The sequence below is a fragment of the Pezoporus wallicus genome, unplaced genomic scaffold (assembly GCF_028554395.1).
Source record: "Pezoporus wallicus isolate ANWC-B61680 ecotype Strahan unplaced genomic scaffold, APGP_CSIRO_Pwel_v1 contig_4046, whole genome shotgun sequence".
Classification (NCBI taxonomy): domain Eukaryota; kingdom Metazoa; phylum Chordata; class Aves; order Psittaciformes; family Psittacidae; genus Pezoporus; species Pezoporus wallicus.
The window spans coordinates 107,060-125,698 of NW_026638285.1; the positions used below are offsets into that span (position 1 = coordinate 107,060).

General features: G+C 44.3%; 2 protein-coding genes across 4 annotated transcripts in view; one reads left to right on the forward strand and one right to left on the reverse strand.

Annotated features, from left to right (window-relative positions):
- Nucleotides 1-10,641, reverse strand: part of IFT140 (intraflagellar transport 140) — a 77,567-nt gene extending 66,926 nt beyond the window's left edge. For 2 of the 3 annotated variants that reach the window (XM_057410271.1, XM_057410269.1), the window contains exons 1-5: nt 10,176-10,641; nt 7,756-7,931; nt 6,298-6,519; nt 1,701-1,822; nt 951-1,093 (exon numbers count right to left, since the gene is read on the reverse strand). In XM_057410271.1, the coding sequence (XP_057266254.1) occupies nt 951-1,093; nt 1,701-1,822; nt 6,298-6,519; nt 7,756-7,931; nt 10,176-10,287 (775 nt within the window). In that variant the 5' untranslated portion in view covers nt 10,288-10,641. Of the gene's footprint in view, nt 1-950; nt 1,094-1,700; nt 1,823-6,297; nt 6,520-7,755; nt 7,932-8,245; nt 9,086-10,175 lie in introns of those variants that run through there. The other variant, XM_057410270.1, reaches the window with a different exon arrangement.
- Nucleotides 10,642-17,315: 6,674 nt separating this feature from the next.
- The window catches only part of CRAMP1 (cramped chromatin regulator homolog 1), a 48,035-nt gene continuing 46,711 nt past the window's right edge, over nt 17,316-18,639 (forward strand). The window contains exon 1 of the mRNA XM_057410282.1: nt 17,316-17,534. The gene's annotated coding sequence lies outside the window, so the exon portion shown is untranslated. The remainder of the gene's footprint in view (nt 17,535-18,639) is intronic.

The window sequence follows — 18,639 nt, forward strand, 5'->3', positions numbered from 1 at the left end:
ACCCTGTACCCCTTTTTCATTTAAATGGTTAATACCTAGAAAGAGGCTTGTACCTCACGAATCCAATGAAGGTACAGCCTAATGTCTGTAGCAAAGCAGGACAACCTCACCCCTGAAATCATTCAGAAGCTATTCTGGTGTAAATGCTGGGTCTCATTCTTGAAAATGTAAACACCGAATCAAACTGTAACAGAACTGCAGAAACAGCATAACTTGAACGTTTTTTAGAGTAGTTAACACTTGAATCGAGAGGATTACATACTCTAATCATCTACTAGGCACATACTCATTACAATACTTGTCACACACATTCTGGTTTGGGTTCAAAGAGTTGGCAGGTTAGAGAAAAGGAAGGCATAATGAGAACAACTGGGGTAGGATGCAAACGAGCTCAGAGCAAACTAGTAACCTGAACAGTAAAAGGACAAGACAAATGCCAGGGAAGAAAAAGTATTAGGAAGAAAGCTAACAAAACAGATACTCAGATTATTTTGCTCCCTTAGACTGAAGCATCATTTCCAGGCATGAGAAAAAAATGAAAAAGTAAAGTAGTAATTTCTTTTCAAAGGTATGTTCTAGCAGCATTTGCCTATTTCTAGAAAAAACCACAACACATGCATTATTTTGAAGCTTTGCACAAAATGCTGACAAGCTCTAATTTTATTTATACTTAGAGATCACTTTTCTTCAGGAACATGAGTAATCCAATACCTATGGTGTCCTTTTGGAAAGGACTCATCATGAAGATGCTAAGATGTTAAATTTAGTAATTTCTTCTTATGAATATTCTTCAACTCCTGTGAATACTCTTTTGGATAGATGGATATGATGGATATATAGGCATATTCTAGATCTTGGACATATGGAAACAGGACTATTGTGCAGTAGGCTATTTTGAAGCATTAAGAGAACAAATTTCCAGCAGACTGGAGAAGTAGTTTTGCTCTTACCATCTGACAAGGCAATAAAGAAGGACAGTCCTTCCTGGAGTCCCATTTTCAGAGGTGCTCCTGCTCCAGCTTTTCTCCAGTTAAACATATCCAAAGCCTTCTCATCACCACTCACAGCTGCTTTTGCCAGCTGTACAAAGTCCCTGCAAACAGATACTTGATTTCCATTTTCTTACATGACAGAATACTTTCCATCTCAAAGAATGAATGAGTAATTAATAAAACATATTGTAAAGAGAGAATAAGGATGTTTCATACACTGATTGGAAAAAGAAAAAATACTCAGAAAGGTACAAAGCAAAACTTTTATACTAATTTTCATTTGAATTGTTTCACCTTTTTTTTTCCACAAGCATCCTTATTTTTACAGGGATATGAAACAGAAGTGGTGCAGACAAGAAAAAATACATTTTTCTATGGAGCTGTTTCCTATTTCTTGCTTGGAGAGGAAATAAATAATATTATTTAAGAAGTGACTTTAAAATTAATTATTCTTGCCAAAGATTTAATGGATAATTGTGTTTCAATGTGCTTTCTGCTTTTCACGATCAGTGACAGTTTTAATCAGAAGAACTAAAGGAAGAGAAGACAACAGCAAAAGAGAGAAAGGCATGAACAAAAGGAAGATCTGTTCCTGCATACAAGACACAAATAGCTAACTACTAGAGAAGGAGAAGAACCTGAAAATAAATGACAGTCAGGAGAAGAACGTTTTATATATATATTTATACAAAGGTTTGTCTGACTTACTCGCCTGGAGGGGGTGGTCGGAAGACGTAATGACACAGAGATTTTCCATACTCCTGTTTCAGCAGGGAAGGACCATGTACTCTTCCTCGCTGGTCCATTCTCCAGAGAACCAAGATGCCGTCCTAGAAAAAGACAACAATTAATTCATTACACTTTGTAAACAAATGAGAATCCAGATTCCAGCTACCCAGTGCACATACAAACCAACATTTTATTGACAGGTTACACCTTTACTCTCATTTAGTTGACACATCTCCTACTTAAAACTAAGCCACAAAGAATAAAAAATACCTTTAACATTATATTATTTGTTTATTTAAAATCAAGTTATATCAAAAAAGCTAGTTGGTTATACCCATTCTTAATAAAACAACACAGCCAGAACAATTAAATGAAACAGCCTTGGTTTTCCTCTGTAAGCAGCATATGCAAATATTTGTTTAGGTAACTGTCTTCCCACTTTTCCTTTGCAAGTAATCTGATTGCTAAAACAAAATATATTGAGAGAAAGGGTAGTAAAGCATAAGATTTGCATCCCTAAGTGCGTATAATACTGAGAGAGATGAGCATGGGTGTATGACCATACACATGTGAAGTCACAGGATGCAGATAACCAAAGGGAAGAATTTCAGAATTTCTGGAGCTTCCAGTTCTTTCAGAGTAGACATTAAAGTACAACAAGAATTAATTTTTAGAAACGGAACTCAGCAACCAGAAAAATCATGGATGCCAAAGAAAGGGAGATAGGTTAGCTAAGTGACTCAACAGCAGGCAATAGAAGCTGGTGCTCAGAGCCTGGCACATGTTCTGAGCACTCATTTTGCAGGTCCAGATCAGAGCACCAAACCTCTGGTGACTGGAGAGAATGGAGAACGCAGAGAAGCAAAAAGACAGTTCACCATGACATTCAGAGGAACCATTCCAAAAGTGATTTATGTTACAGCCTCACAGCTGCAATTTTAAGATAATTATTTATCTTGCTATTGTGTTAGTGCTTAGGGAATTAGTGCTTAGGAAATTGCTTTTTGGAGGCCCTCTGTGCAAGCATTTCCTGAAAAAAGCAGTAACAATTTGCACCATCAAGTTCAATCTCATTTTATTTCATTAAGATAGGTAACAGTAAAGAGGTATTATAATTTGTTCTATTTTTCTTTATTGTTTTCAGTATAGTCCTTCTAGAAGTGAAGCACTAGTAGCAGTGGTACACTCTAAGCACTCTTCGTCATCCTAACTAGAAGCCACATGAGGTGCAGCTGAGGCCTTCCAAGGTAACATTTCCTTTGCCTAAGAATCAAATCCTAATTTCTTTTCAGCAGTGAGATGATAATATTTATACCACTCAAAACTTTTTATTAAGTGCAGTGCTGTTTCTTACAATTTAAAGAATGTCCATTCAGAAAAAAACAGTGGCTCATAGTGGTAGGTGACTCTACTTTGAAAGGCACAGAGGTACCCATCTGTTGGCCTGACCCGATCTCAGGGGAGGTGTGTTGTCTACCAGGGGCTCAAATCAGGGACGCTGCTGAGAGGCTGCCTGGTCTAGTAAGCCCTCCTGACTATTACTCACTTCTAGTGGTCCATGTGGGTGCTGGTGATATAGACAGCAGTAGCCTGGAAAGCATCAAGGACTATAGAACCCTGGGAAAGGTGGTTAGGGGCTCTGAAAGTTCATGGCCTGTTGGCTCCTCCTCTCACTTTTCCCTCAGCTTTAAATGTCACCAAATTCCAGGGACCCCAGCTAAGAACACCTGCACCATTTATAAGCTGGAGGAAAAGCCTGTAGCTTTATAAAACTGCTGTCACCCATCTGCCTCCTGTGTATTAATTCCTGTCCTCACTTGCCTCTTCTGTATCTCTGCAATTCCTGTGCTGCTCTTCACCTCTGTAGCTTTTCCTCTCCCATTCCTTCTCCAGCCCTATACCACAATGCTCTGCCAGGGCACACTGGGGGCTTGCAAGCTCCCTCACACATAGAGACTGGCAGTGGCCTGAGGTGTGCCTGGGTACCTTGGGAAAGGCCACTGCAGGAGAGTAAAGCCCCGCAGCAGCATGGTGGGAACAGAAATGGAATCATGTCCCAGATCCGTGCTGGAATGAGGACAAGTGCCTAGCTCCAACAGAGCTACCTAGAGCAACTCTGGTAAATGGGGGCATCATCTATTCCATCTGTCCCCTGGGGGTGCCTGCTGGGGCTTGGGTGTGAGAGCTCTCATAGAAGACACATAGCCACTGGAGGTGGTGGCACAGAGATATGGCTTGGCAGCCATGCCTAGCCATCTCTCATATCTTGGCCTGCATCCAAAGGAGCACGGCCAGCAGGTCAAGCGAGGTGATGCTGCCCCTCTATTCTGCCCTGATGAGCCCCCACCTGGAGTAGTGCATCCAGCTCTGGAGTCCTCAGTACAGGAAAGACATGAATCTGTTGGAAAGTGTCCAGAGAAGAGCCACAAAGTGATCAGACGGATGGAGCACCTCTCCTCTGAGGAAGGGTTGATAGAATTGGGTCTTTTAACCTTGAAGTTCTTAAAAGAGGCCCATAAGAAAAATGGGGAGACACTTTTGAGCAGGACCTGTTGTGACAAGATGAGGGCTGATGGTTTTAAACTAGAAGAGGGAATAGGCTGAATAAGAAAGTTTTTACAACGAGGGTGGTAAAACACTGGCACAGGTTGCCCCAGGAAGTGGTGGATGCACCATCCTTGAAGACATTCAAGGTCGGGCTGGATGTGGTTCTGGGCAACCTGATCTAGACGAAGATGTCCCTGCTCATTGCAGGCAGATTGCACTACATGAGCCATTCCATGATTCTGATTCTGTGACCTTCCTTCCATTCCATTCTAGATGTCCCATCCGGTATCTAGATTAGCCTAGCTGCAAACTCAATTCTGAGTTTAAAGCACTTGAGATTGGGAATAAAGAAGCTCGCTATCTCTTCTGAGTGTGACAGGTTATAGAAAAGATGCCGAACTGGTCTGTTTTCAAATGGTATTTTTTCAAAAGGACAAAGAACATTGACCTCACCCTCTATGAGTTCATTCCAACTTGAGATATTATGTGATTCTGTCCTATATCTTCCCAGTCATTCTTAACAACCCAAAGCTTTAGCTTCTTGTTATTTACCTTCTTAATAGACTTTCACTATAGAAAGCTCTCAGATCCTTAGGTTCCTTTTGTGTGACTGAAACCTGGAAGTCATCCATGTTATTTGTTACTTAGAACACAAGAGCTTCTGATTTTCCAACTTTAAGGCGTTATTTCAAGATAATTTTCTTGCAACTCAGGATTTATGATGACTCGATATTCTCAGCTGAGCACTTGCAGTTACGAAGTCCCAGTGAAGATCAAACAGAAACCAAATCAGGGCCCAAATATTGATCTTCTTTCTAAGCCTATACCTCTAATATGAGCAGGATATGATCCCAGCAGTACACACCTAATGGAAACTTCCTGAATATCAACCTTCATGGGAAATACTTTAAAATTACAAGCTATTGTTTTTACACAGGAAATGAAGCATAGCCGCACACCAGACCATGGCAGAACACTGAGTGGGCCACACAAGGGATGGGCAGAGGGATCATCTTAGAACTAGGCATTTTGCAATACTATTAGAACTATCTTAGAACTAGCTATTTTGCAATAATGAACTTTGCTGGGTTCAGCTGTGCTGCTCTTCCATCTGTTGAGTTTAGTAGTTCCAACTACAGCAATTGAAACTACATAAAATTGAAGACCATTCATGCCAACAGATGCACTGGCTTTGTTTTGTCATGTTAAGGTACTCGTTTAAAACCACTGCTTATTTGCCGTTAATACTCTCATCAGAGGAGCAGTTAGGATAAGTCAATAAAATGTTATATTTGCCTGTAAGAACAGCTATATCTGTTTTAAGATGACTTCATTACTGTGATCTTACACCAATTAAATCTGAAAAAGAAGTTTGCTTATAAATATAGGGTTAATGTAAGCTGTGGCTACATTAATGTGTTATCTCCATATAAATAAGGCCTCAGCTACCCCATCCATTAAGTAGCCTAAACCCTTATCTACTGCTCAGCATATACTGAGATTAGATATGCTTTTATTTAAAGATAAATGGATAAAACAGCAATAAGTACTGTAGAAAAAGTTAAAACGTTGGGATTTTATTTTACTCCCTAACAGTTTATATTTGTACCTAAAGTAAGGAAATCTATCTCCGCCACAACTATCCCTTCTCGTAACAATCCATTCCATAATCCATGGACTCTTCATTAGAGACTGTAGTGATAGGACAAGGGGTAACAGGTTCAAACTTAAACAGAAGTTTAGGTTAGATATAAGGAAGAAATGCTTTACTGTGAGGGTGGTGAGGCACTGGAATGAGTTGCCCAAGGAAGCTGTAAATGCTCTATCCCAGGCAGTGTTCAAGGCCAGGTTGGAGAGACTCTTGGGTGACATGATTTAGTGTGTATTGTCCCTGCCCATGGCAGGGGGGTTGGAACTAAATGATCTTAAGATCCTTTCCAACCCTAGCAATTCTATGATTCTAACCCCTTCCCATCCCAGGGTTTGCAACACTGCGTTCAAACACAGATTTGGAATTTCAGTCACTCACCTTGTCACCAGACACAAGGCGGGTACCGTTTGTGCTCCAGTTCAGGACTGTGATGGTGGCATTATGATGTGGTGGCACAGCATGGTGCTCCTTGTCTTGTTTGTTAAGTATCATGACTTCTCCCGTCTCCCAGCCTGCTGCAAGAATGGGTCTGGAAGGATGCCAGGAAAGTGATGTGACCTGAAAGCTTCTCTCAACATGTGTATCAGACACATGTTCTCCCTGCAAATGAAAATAAAGTGCAAGCTCAGTGCAGTGGAAACTCAGTACGAGGGTCCTGCTAAACCTTCAGATTCACTTCCCAGTCAACAAGATATTTTTCTATGATAAGGGACTGGCATGTAATAGAGCCTTCTGAAAGAGATATGAAGTGGCTACACAAATTCTCTTTGCAGCTATTTCACATGCATAAAATTGTGCTACAATATGTAGTACATCCACTTGAAAACCGTTAATGAAAACACAGCAGTGTTAAGTGATGGCCTCCCTCTGCTTTTCCAGGCTGTTCTTCCGTCGCAGCACCCAGGAGCACCTCTCGCTGAATATCAAGCTTTTACTCCTATATGATGGGTAAGAGGCTTTGAGTACATTTCAAGGAAAAAACAAACAAACTTTTGAAGAAGAATAAAGCACTTCAAAGAGGACACAGAATAATCTAATGCTTAAGCAGCTTTTAAAAGTAGACCCTCCTATGTGCATAGTCTGCAATAAAATTTCAGGCAAATCATTTAACCTCTCTGTGCATTTATTTTTCCATTTGTGAAATTTGGGTGACAATTTTTCATAATACCCGTTGAAAAGTGTACATTTTACAGGCTACTTCTATTACAGACTGAAACATATCCATTACATCTGCTGCTGGATAGCTTGTAGTGCCAGTTCCCTAATATCACTTTTTGCCTGAAAATTATGCAAGCCAAAGTCCTACACAAGCCTCTTGTGTAAAGTTTAGACTAGGCAAAGGAAATATTTGTTTAGAGTCAAAAATCATACTAGGAAGCTACCTACTCAAATGGAACAAGCTGAGTCTAGCACATCACCTCAGTCTTCAGGTGGAAGAATGATTTTCTTTTTTAACTTCTTAGTACATTTTATTCACAGATTTTCTCTTTAAAATAAACAAACAAATGAAACAAAGCTTGTGACCATTTTACTTGTAAGCCTGAAATTCTCATACTGTGAGAAGTAAAAAGCAAATTGGTAACTATCAAAAACAAGACCTAAAGTCTGCAAAAATTAAATTTCAATAGAAAGATCAGTTTATGAAGACTTTTTAATAAAATACATTTAATCAGTAGCCGATTCATCTGACAAGTCCTATATAGCATGGGACATGAGTAATAAGTAAAATCCAGAAAGAAGGATTCAAAGAGCACAAGTAAGGCTGGAATTAAAAACATGAAGTTTCAAACCAGCAAAATGATATTAAGCCCAAAAGTAAAGCTGCTGCTGATTCACCTGCTCCAGGTAGATATCCACACAGCCCCCAGATGCTGTGCTGACAGAAGCCACTGCCAGGAGCGGGTGCAGGGGGTGCCACGCTATGTGAGAAGTGGATGTAACTGAATCTGGAGCTTGTATTCGGTGATCCACATACACAGCCATGACAACAGAGGTTGTCACAGGCTGCAAGCCTGTACAAGGAAAACACACATGCTTAACTATATAACATACATAGTTATTCTATATTATAGCTATATGTAATATATATAGTATATATAATAATAAGTATACTTAAAAATGGGGGGGGGGAAATAAAGCTGCAGCATCATCATGTTAATACACACGACAGAGACATGAAAAAGGTTATAGTGGTAGTTTTAAAAACACAGAGGAACACTGAGCCTTGTAGTCTGTAGCCTCATCGTGCACACAGAATGGTACCAACCTCTTACCAGTGGCTTGTGCTGGCTTATTTCAGAGGACTCTGAAATAACTCAGAATTTACCAGAAAGCTACTTATAATTCTTCATATCCAAAGGTGTCAACTAATGTACATTCAAAGCAATTTTATGTTGTAAAGTCTCATAGTCTCATATCAGGGCTTTCAAAGTAAGTTTTAACAGCTGTCACCACCTTGGAGCTTGTACTGCTGAAATTACACAAGATTAGTTTAACTCATACTGTCTGTTACCTACATTTGAACTGTTACTTACTTTTGAATGAAAACACTCAGTAAGTGCTGACATTCCAAGGAAAACCTGAAAGCAGTGCTCTTGTCAGAGTTGTGTGTCAGAAATGGAGATAGTCACTCCATGACACATGGAGATGGTCTTCGGGATTTCTGTTGCGTGATTTGAGTGGCTGGGTTTCAGTAGCAAAATAGACTGAGAAAATCACCTCCAGTTATTAGCAAATAATGCCAAGACACAGTGAAAAAACATACACACAAAAAAACTGTGAAAAGTTTAAGACTCCCTTGACATTTCAGGGGAAGACACTTTTTCTTCTGCAGCCAGACCTGCAGTTCTATTCGGCTGTCATCAGCTGGAACCTGAAGCAGAATGTAAAATGGACACAAACAGACTCTTGTTTTAAAGTCTCTTTCCTTCAAATATGCTATCAGTGCTTAAAGTAAATATTTTGCTTTAAGAAGTCTGTCTTGCCAAAATAAAAGAAAAATTAAATCTGATTCAGCACCTTTGATTAGCCTAGTTAGAAAGGTGGGGAACATTTTTAAATAGACATTAGGAAGTTGTTCTTCCCTGTGAGGGTAGTGAGGCACTAGCACAGATTGCCCAGAGAAGCTGTGGTTCTGGGTTGGAAGGGATCTTAAAGCTTATCCAGTTCCAACTACCTGCCATGGGCAGGGACACTATCCATTAGACCACATTGCTCCAATCCCTGTCCAACCTGGCCTTGAACACTGCCAGGGATGGGGCAGCCTCAGCTTCTCTGGGCAACCTGTGCCAGCACCTCACCACCCTGACAGGGAAGAGCTTCTGCCTAAGGTTTCATCTCAATCTCTGCTCTGTCAGGTTAAAGCCATTCCCCCTTGTTCTGTCCCTACAGGCCCTCTCCAGGTTTCTTGTAGCCCCTTCAGGCACTGGAAGCTGCTCTAAGGTCTCCCCTTAAGAAGCCCTCTCTTCTCCAGGCTGAACAAGCCCAGCTCTCTCAGCCTGTCTCCAGAGCAGAGCTGCTCCAGTCCTTGGAGCATATTCATGCCATCCTCTGGACCTGATCTAACAGGTCTATGTCTTTCTTGCACTGAGGACCCCAAAGCTGGATGAACACTTACCCCAGGCGAGTCTCACCAGAGCGAGCAGAGGGGCAGGATGCCCTTGGCTTTCTGGGCTATGAGCACACACTACGAGCTCACATCCAGTTTTTCATACAGCAGTATCTCTTTTCCTTCTGCACAGGGCTGCTCTCAATCCATTCATCCCCCAGCCTGTACCAATACTAGTCACTGCCCTGACCCAGGTGCAGGACCTTGCCCTTGGCCTTGTTGAACTTCATGAGGCGAACTGCCCACAGCGAAAAGAGAGGTTCAAAGTCTTTCTCTGTCCCTATTCTTAACTGGCCAGACACGAGCGGGCTCTAGTCCAGACATCATACACCATACCAATGTGGCCTGTGCTTGGGATATCAGATCCTTTGGGGAAATCAAGCCTTATTTCTGGGTTTATCAGTTCACAGGTCATACGACACTAATAGCGGGTGGTTTTCCTGACAAGACTTGACAGTTTTGTATGAAAAAAAAAAAAAATTTCGTCTTATAACCCCTACCCATAATAAATGCAATTAAAATTCTAAAATAGCTAGCCCCAGAAAAAAAATCAAATATAAAACTGAGTTACGCTACAAAACGATGCCTAACGACTAAACAGCGCTTTCTCTAACTAGCCAGGTAGGAGGAGTAAACAGTAAAAGCCTGCCTGAATCCTGAGAGCGCTGGTAAGAAGATGGAGCAGGGACGGCGCGGGGACAGGCCCGGCCCACGACACAAGCCCCGCCGTGTCCCCGGCCTAGCTGCGGTCGCCACCGCATGGAAGGACGATGGGCTCCGAGAACCCGTCACAGTCACAGCAGTTCCGAGGCCGTAAACACGCGGGTCCCGCCTGCCGGCAGGCCCGGCCTCTCCCGTTACAGCGCCTGCCATCCACGGCCCGGACGCCTCGGAGTCTCAGGCTGATCGCGACCGACCCCGCGCCCGTAGACCAGGCCCGCACCGACCGGGAAGAAGCCGGCCAAGCCGCGGAGGGCTCCCAGCGCCTCCGCTCAGGCCGGCCCCAGCGGGCCAGCCGCCCCCCCCGCCAGCTCTTACCCACCGGCAGGCCCGGAGCGCGGCCAGGCGCCGAAGGCCGCAGTCGCTCCGAGATGCTTTGCGTTACCCCTGACAACGGAGAGAGCTCGGCACGGAAACTGCCGACCTGGGCCGAAGAGTCACGGAAACAACCGAAGCCGTCCCCTGGCACAGCTGAGACAGACGGAAAGTGCCGAGTGAGACAAGGAGGCACAAAAGTACAAAATGTAATCAGTTCTCAGTAATGTTAAGTTTGATGGCTTTGTAATGGAAAATAACTGCGGTGCTTGGGTAGTTGACATAGTTTCAGGCCCTCAGGGCCTCAGTACAAAAGGTGTGAGAAAAGCAGAATAGAAGGACAGGACCTGGGATGGGGAGTATCCAGGAATAGCAGATGTGCAGGATGACAGCAGTTAAACTAACTGATAAGTAGAAGGCCAGGATGATTGCTATGTCTGTAATGTTAATTAAGCTTGTTGGGAAAAGTAAACGACCCTTAAAGACCACCACATTTTTGTATGCATGCCGGAAACTTTTTGGAAAATGATGTAATATGCTCAGTGACCATATAAGGATGACCTGTATAGCAATTTGGGGACACACGTTAGGAGGAGCTACCCCCGTGTCTCCCGGCGTCGCAATGAAGAATACCTGCTTGTCAACTTGAAACTGTTGGCGAGTTTGTTTCTGGAGTTTTCTCCGAATCACGAGCTCCTGGAAGTGGAGATTCCACCACAAACACACCAAGCCCCAATGCGACAGACTGATCCATCCGGGACTTGGTGAAATACAAACACAACTCAGAACCGTGTGTGATTGCACAGCCCAGAGTATATCAGCTTCTCCAGAGCTTTTGTGGGAAGAGGAATTGGGTAACTTTTTACGATACTGGCCAAATTTTTCTAGTAACATCTAGTGACATACTGAATTGAGAGCAGCCCTGAGGAGAAGGACTTGGAGATATTGGTCAATGAGCAGCTCCCCATCACCAGACTTCAGTGAGAGCTTGCGCCCAGAACCCCCTGTATGCTGGGCTGCATCACCAGAGCATGAGCAGCAGGTCGAGTGAGGGGATTCTCCCCTCTGCTGTGGTCTGGGAAGACGCGCCCCCCCCCCCCCCCCCGCAGTCCTGCATCCAGCTCTGGGGCAACAACACAAGAGGGACATGGAGCTGTTGGAGCAAGTCCAGAGGAGGCCACTGAGATGCTGCAAGCGCTGGAGCAGCTCTGATCTGGATACAGGCTGAGAGCTGGGTGATTTCTGTAATGACATTTGTAAACTCTGTGCTAGTTCGAGTTTTTTTTTTCACTGGGTAGGCCTGTGCATGATTTACACAGTATTACAATTGAACACTCTTTCATGGACACCCCCTTGTTGTGGGTAAAGAGCTTACATGTTTTTGTGAGGTTAGGAGCTATGCTGGTGGTGGCATATGCATGTGGTAGGGTCTCCCATGCCAGACAGGTCTCAACTGAAGGGTCAGACAAAGTGTGTCCATGGGCAAGATGGGCTTACTAGCCTTCAGGCAACCATCCTAGAAGAAGGACAACTCAAACCCAGGCAGATGGAGCTCGTTTAGCTCTGTAACACCATCCATCTAAGAAAATGATACTCTAATCAAACCTACTACGTGAGGACTTTGCTGTCACCATCCAAGCTCCCTAGGCCCTGGCAGATAAACCTCAGGTGTAAAGGGTGGGGCCAGTTCTGTGCACGCTGTGCCTCACCTAAAAAATCCACTGCACAGGCCCAAAGGGTTTACCCACACTTGCAAAGGCCTGTAGCAACAGGCAAGGGACGAAGATGTACTGGAAGTCACAGACCCAACCCTGCATGCAGACAGTTCAGGAGATTGGTGGCTCCATAAGGCCATTGCCTCCTTTGAGAACTCACGCAGAATTAGTCTCGAGGAGAAGACAACCTAGAAAGAATCGTGCCCCGCCTATATCACCCAAGGAGACCTTTCACTGTGCTTTTTGCAACCAGATTTGCCTGTCCCACATTGGCCTTTTTAGTCATCAGCGCCCTTGTAGTAAGTGTGGGTAAAGCCCTTCCCAAATCTGCATTCACAAAGTCAAGCCATGAAAATTTAACAAAAGCTTAATGGCTTTTAAAATGTTGATACGAGCTGTAGTTGCCAAGTCACCCAGTACTGTTGTCAGTGCTCTTAGAATGAAACTATTCCATTTGCGTGTGAAATTAATGTAGGAAAGATGTATTTAGTGTGCGTGGTGTAGTGTTGGAGTGTTTCTAAGCAATTAAGACCTCCCTATGCACAGTTTTCTGAAATCTATATTCTGCTCCAAATCATACCAATTCTTAGCTACCATTCCTCTTTCACAAATTATTAATACTGAAGATTGCAGAAGCCATCATTTGTGCATTAGATGAAATTGTGTGTTGTTTTTTTCTCTTCCCATTCTGTGCAGTGGGGCTCTCAGAGAAACCTGCTGGCTGTGAACACCACCAGCTCTGTGGTGATCCTCAGTGAGCAGGCCATGTTGTCTCATTTTCACCAGCAAGTAGCCATTGTACAGGTGTCTCCCAGACTGTTTAACGTAACCAGCTTCAGCAGAGGAACCACACACAATCTTCGTGTTGATATGAATGTTAATGGAATCTTCGCTACTGAGGTTAATTGTTTTGGGTTTTTATTCATTTGCTTGATCAATTGCCTAGTTAAGTTTATGGAGACCAATTTTATAAGTCTTTAATATAACCTCTCTTTGATATTCAGTTTATTATGTTATGGAAGTCTTATTATGATAGTAGCAATGATGCTGTGGTGGAGCTGATTTTTCATACAGCATAGTGACTTAGTAATTCCCTAGGCACTGACCAGAGAACTTCTGGATTACCAGAAGCCTTCCAACCCAAGATACAGGGGTACTAGTAAATGGTGGTGATTGTGTGGAAGGTCTGGCTCTGTTATGCACGAATTCCTGTATGATTCCAAAGAAACTGATTGTGTATATCCTTTTCCTTTTTTGATGGTTTTAGGATGCTGTAGTATTCCGGAACACAAAGCAAGTTACTGTCTTTGAGTGTGCAGGAGATACCTTCAGAAGTGCAGGTAGGGCTTAGAATGATCAGAATTAACATGGTTCTCTTCTTCCAAAGTTATAAATACTCCTCACTCATGATAGCTGATGGACTGTGATCATATACACAAGTTGAAAAATATACAGCTAAGTCAAGTAAATTAGATTTTTTTTTCTATTATTAATTTCCCCTAAAAATTTCTGCCTTGAGAAACAGGTTATTCCATCATTCCCATCCAAAATCTTGAGCTCTTTTAAGACCCATCAAGTGTTTCCTGTTTCTTAGCATAATCAAAAGCATTGCAAAAAGTTGTCAACAACCACTGTTCTTTTATCTCCTGTTATGTAGGATTAAAGTAGTCTAAAGGATTAATGGTTAATAAAGGAATATTCTTAAAATAGAGAAGGAGGCGTAAGCAGGGAGAAGGAAAATTAGAACTAGACCTCACTTCTCTTCTATTCCCTCACACACACTCCCCACCTTTGCATTCAGCCTTAGCAGCCACCTGTACCCAACATATTTTCAACAGAAAGAATTCAAGACTCAATCCTCATTCCGCTGTTGCCTCCACAATCATTTGCAATTCCTCTGATGTCACAACACTACTACACAGATGCGAAGCTGCCAAACCTTTGGCACAGCTGTGACCAACAGTTTCTGCATGCACTACTTATGTTGACTCCAGCCAAGTGTGACATAGTAATTCATGTGTTTTTTTCACACCATTTCCCTTTGCCAAGGATACAGGAATTACCTGGATACTTCTGACCAAAAAAAAAAAAATAAAAGATCAGTTTTCTTAGCAAGTAGGAAAAAAAAAAAAGGTGGGAGGTAAACTACATTAAAATACACTGTGTCTCTTCCAGATCTTAGTGATAGGCTTTATCCAGAGAGACAAAACACTGGCTTCGCACCTTCTTACTACTAAATCAGTGATTTGCTCTAGAACAAATTATTTGCTGAGCAGCAGAACTGACAAAGTCCTGTTTCCAGCAGCTTTCCATTTTTTCCCTTATGAGGCATCAGCTCTTACAAAGTCATTCATGGCATCTCTTCTTGGTGGATTCCTGGACATGTAATGCCAGCATTAGCTGACTCAGGCGGCACTCCCACAGTCCAGTCAGTAATTCACTTCTTGGCTCTGACCAGCTTACTGTTTGCCCTGTGCCCGTTGTATTTTTGATATCATCATACCTGAGTCTTTGAGCAGACCATATATGAAAATGTCTTGTTTTCTCAGACAACCAGGCTAATGAGAAAACTACTGTAACTGCATAGAGTCACAGTACAATCAAGTACAATTGCACACAGTACAATCAAGTCAGAACTACCTGGCCAGTAGGAGCCTTAAGCCATTGTCTAGTCCATCATCCCTTTCTTGACTGGAAGAAAAATAATCTAAAAATCCCCCAAACTGCTTCTAGTCAAGTGACCATTTTTACAGCTTTCATAATTGCCTGGTTCAATGTTACACAAAATTTTGCCCAGTAAGTAAACAACATAACCCTACTTGTGCAGGCTTAGCTGGAAATTAAAGTTTCCTGCCCTCCAATATTCAACAGAGAAGCCCTGTTGTAAAAGATTACTATCCCAATTAGACAAATGAACAGGGCACCCTAACATCTTCCCTTCTGCACTTGTAAAAGATGTCTAACAGCTCTGAGTCCCGGAAGTTCCAGGACAGGCTAAGAGCAGGCAGCAGTAGTGTAGTCATACACACTGAATTTCATCCCTTCCTCTAAGGGCTTGACCTTACATTCTGAGAAAAAAAAAATAAAGTTGCATGGTTAGGTGCTTCCTATTTAGTAAGTCATAAAGGATCAACAACAAAAGTCTGACCTTCAGTTTAAATCCTCTTACCTGAATGTGAAAGAACTTCTTAGTAAAATGAAGATCATCCATTATCACTTGCCAGATTAAACAACTTGCCTTTTAGGAACAAATGAGTTATGAATGGAATATAGTAGCTTCTAAGTAACCTAAAAGGAAAATGCAGGACAACATCTGCTATATTGGCTTCTGACAACTAAGAGCTTTGGAAAAGCATTTTCACGTTATAATGAATGTAATGATCATGCACATTAGATGCAAAAGTAAAAACACCTCAATATAAACCAAAAGTATTAACTTTGTCCTTCTGATGGATGTTCTGCATTGTGTGCTCTATTTCTATTAAAAGGAAATTTCTTATTCATACCTTAAAATACATAGGATGTGCAACAAATCCAGGTTAACCTTCTTGCCTAGTCTAGAAAACCCTGCCAACAAACACTGAAAGACAATATGCATTTTGTACCCATGCAAGTCCTCAGAAGGGGACTATGGCATTCTTTCCCTGCTGTGATAGGCACAACATTAAAAATCATCTAACGTTCTTCCCACAAGGGATTTATTAAGGAAATAAAATCTCATGCAGTTGTAGGATTTTTTTGAAATCATTCTGACAGTTAACATGAAGTCACCACATCAAGGTATCAGAGGGCAGTGATTGGAAAACAGGCCAAAACCCAAAATGTTAGGTCAGCAAACAAAATTCACCCTTTAATTCAGTCCATTACTGACTGAAGCTTCGTAACCTGGTAGAGAGTTGACTGAAAACCCAGATCCCAGTGAAGGGCAACTGCAGATGTGCAAACTTTGCGGAAGGGCCGGGACTATGCACACACACAGCCTTCCCAGGAGATGTCGCCTTTATCATTTCAGGTGTTATTTGTAACCTCTATGAACCACAAAGAGCTTATTAACATCTCTAATTAACACCGCTATCCATCAAGAAGCGCGCTGTGAGGCGCGGCCTCGGCGGTATCGCTCCTCTCCTACAACAGCAACGAGAAGCAATCGGTTCTTCAACCGACACCATGGAGCCACCAAGAGCACGCTGCGGCATGATACTCTGTACCAAGCCTCGCGCCTCTCCGGTGGGCACCGTGGCACTATCCCTGCCGGCTCCAAGGAGAGCATAGACAGCCCTGGGGAGCGCAACCACGGGCCCTGCACCGTGACCCAGCTTCGCCTGGGCCAGCGGATCTCTCTGGGCTAGCGGAGCGCCGCATCACCTGAATAGCCAGGCTAAGCCCCAGCACCAGCACCAGCTGCAAGGCCCTGGAAAGGGCAGCTGAGCCCGACGCCTCAGCTGCGCTCCTCCGTACCGCAGAAGACCCGCTTTCCCGACAAGCAGTACAAGAAACGCCACATGCCGTGATCCGAACTACCATTGGTCAGGCAGCTAGCGATTTACCGGAGTCTGACCAATGGCAGCCCCGACAGCAGCCAAGGCCCCAGCCATACGACCCTCAATTGGTTTTTCTTTCAGCCAATCAGCCAGCTGTTGGGATTCGCCTCCGCCGCTGCCTCTCCCTTTGCGCTCAGCGGCCATCTCCCCACCCGCGCCGCGCTTTGTTTGGCTTGCGGGAGGGCCCCGGCCCCGCCTCCCGACTCGCTCCCGCTTGCTGCCAACCAATGGGGCGCCTTGTTTGGGGTGCGGGGTGGAGAGCGCCGGCGCGCTCAGCTGGGCTCGCGGGCTGCGTCCTGCGTCCTGTCCCGCCCCCACGGCCTGGCGCAGGGTGACGGGGAAGCGGAGTCGCCGCAGCCTGAGTGCGGCGCGATCCTGGAGCTCACTGCGGCCCAGTCCCGGGCGCCAGAGAGCAGCGGGTGTGGGGGGCAGGGTTTTCAGGCCGAGGGGGGAGCCGGCGGTGCCAGGACTGCGTATTCGGAGGAGCGTGGGGAAGAGAGATCGCCTCCGCGGCCGGGAGCGGGGCTGCCGCTGCCAGCAAAGCTGGGAGGGTTTCTGGGGCCCGCGGTGGCTGCAGGTCGTGCTGGCCCCCTCCCGCGCTGGCGGGTCTGGCGCGCAGCCTGGGGGTGCTTGGGGCTGCGGGTGCCCGAAGACCTGAGCCAGCCGCCGGCGTGGGAGCTGGAGCGCGGAGGCTGCACGGCGGCGTTGATGCGGCAGGTGAGGCCCGGAGTGAGGGACGGGGCCTCCTGTGGGGTGGAGCGGGTTGGGAACGATGCGGAAACGGCGCCCTGGGCCCCGTGGGGTCTGCCGTGTCCCGGGGGCACTGGCCTGGCCAGGCCCGGCTCTCCTGTCTAGGTCATTGATCAACCGGGATCGGCGGCCCCGGGGCCTGCGGGGAAAGCGTCCTGCCTGAGGGGAGCTGAGCGCCGTAGGGTACGGCGTCCGAGTAGAGGTCTAGGGGACCAAAGCTAAACTTAAAATCAAGAAGATTTAAGCCTTATTTAAGTGAAGGTTTTGAGCATAGACTGTCAAAGTGGGAAGATTTCTGTCCTCAGTGTAACTGAAATCACTGCAAGGTTTTTTTGTGGTGTGGAGAACAAGTTTGTGTCTGTAATTAGGGACTTGTCATCTCGATAGTTAAGTGAGTGTTAATACAAGTTTAGAGCCATAGTTCAAATCGGTCTACTGAGTGTTTGCAAATAATGGAGCATTGCCCGTTCCAGTTCTGAATCGGTTTAGTTGAAAATCATTAGAGGGAAAAGCAATATTTTAATGGTAGAAATACAACCCATAAACCGAGATTTCACCAATTTTCACACCGTGCAAAGCTGATGCATCTTGCTTATTCAAAACAATGCTGTTTTTGTGTCAGGCTCATCCATAGCAATCCCAGTCTTTGTGATACTCAGCATTTCCTTCTTTTGTTCGTTTTTACCTTTTTCCCCTCTGTTAAAGATGGGCTGTGGCTCTTGCTCTGGTGACAAGGCAGCTGCTCCTTGCTGATTTGCTGTGAGTGGTTTCCTTCTTGGACATTGACTTCTTGCAGATACGGTGTAATATTTTCACACTCTTTTAAGTGTAAAAAGCCCAACAACCAATTGTTGGGTTTTAGCACCTAATATAATTTAGTGTGTGTGTGTCTGGTGTTTTGTTCCAAGCATTCAAAAAACCCCAAACTATGGAACTGAGGGGATGTATGAAGTGAAGCACAGGGTGAGTGGTCAAGTCCCGATGGTGGATGTGATTCAGGTGATGCCTCTCTGCTGGTCCAGCAGTGGTCCTCCAGCACATGATGGTTTAAAACAACTTTTCTGCTTGGCTC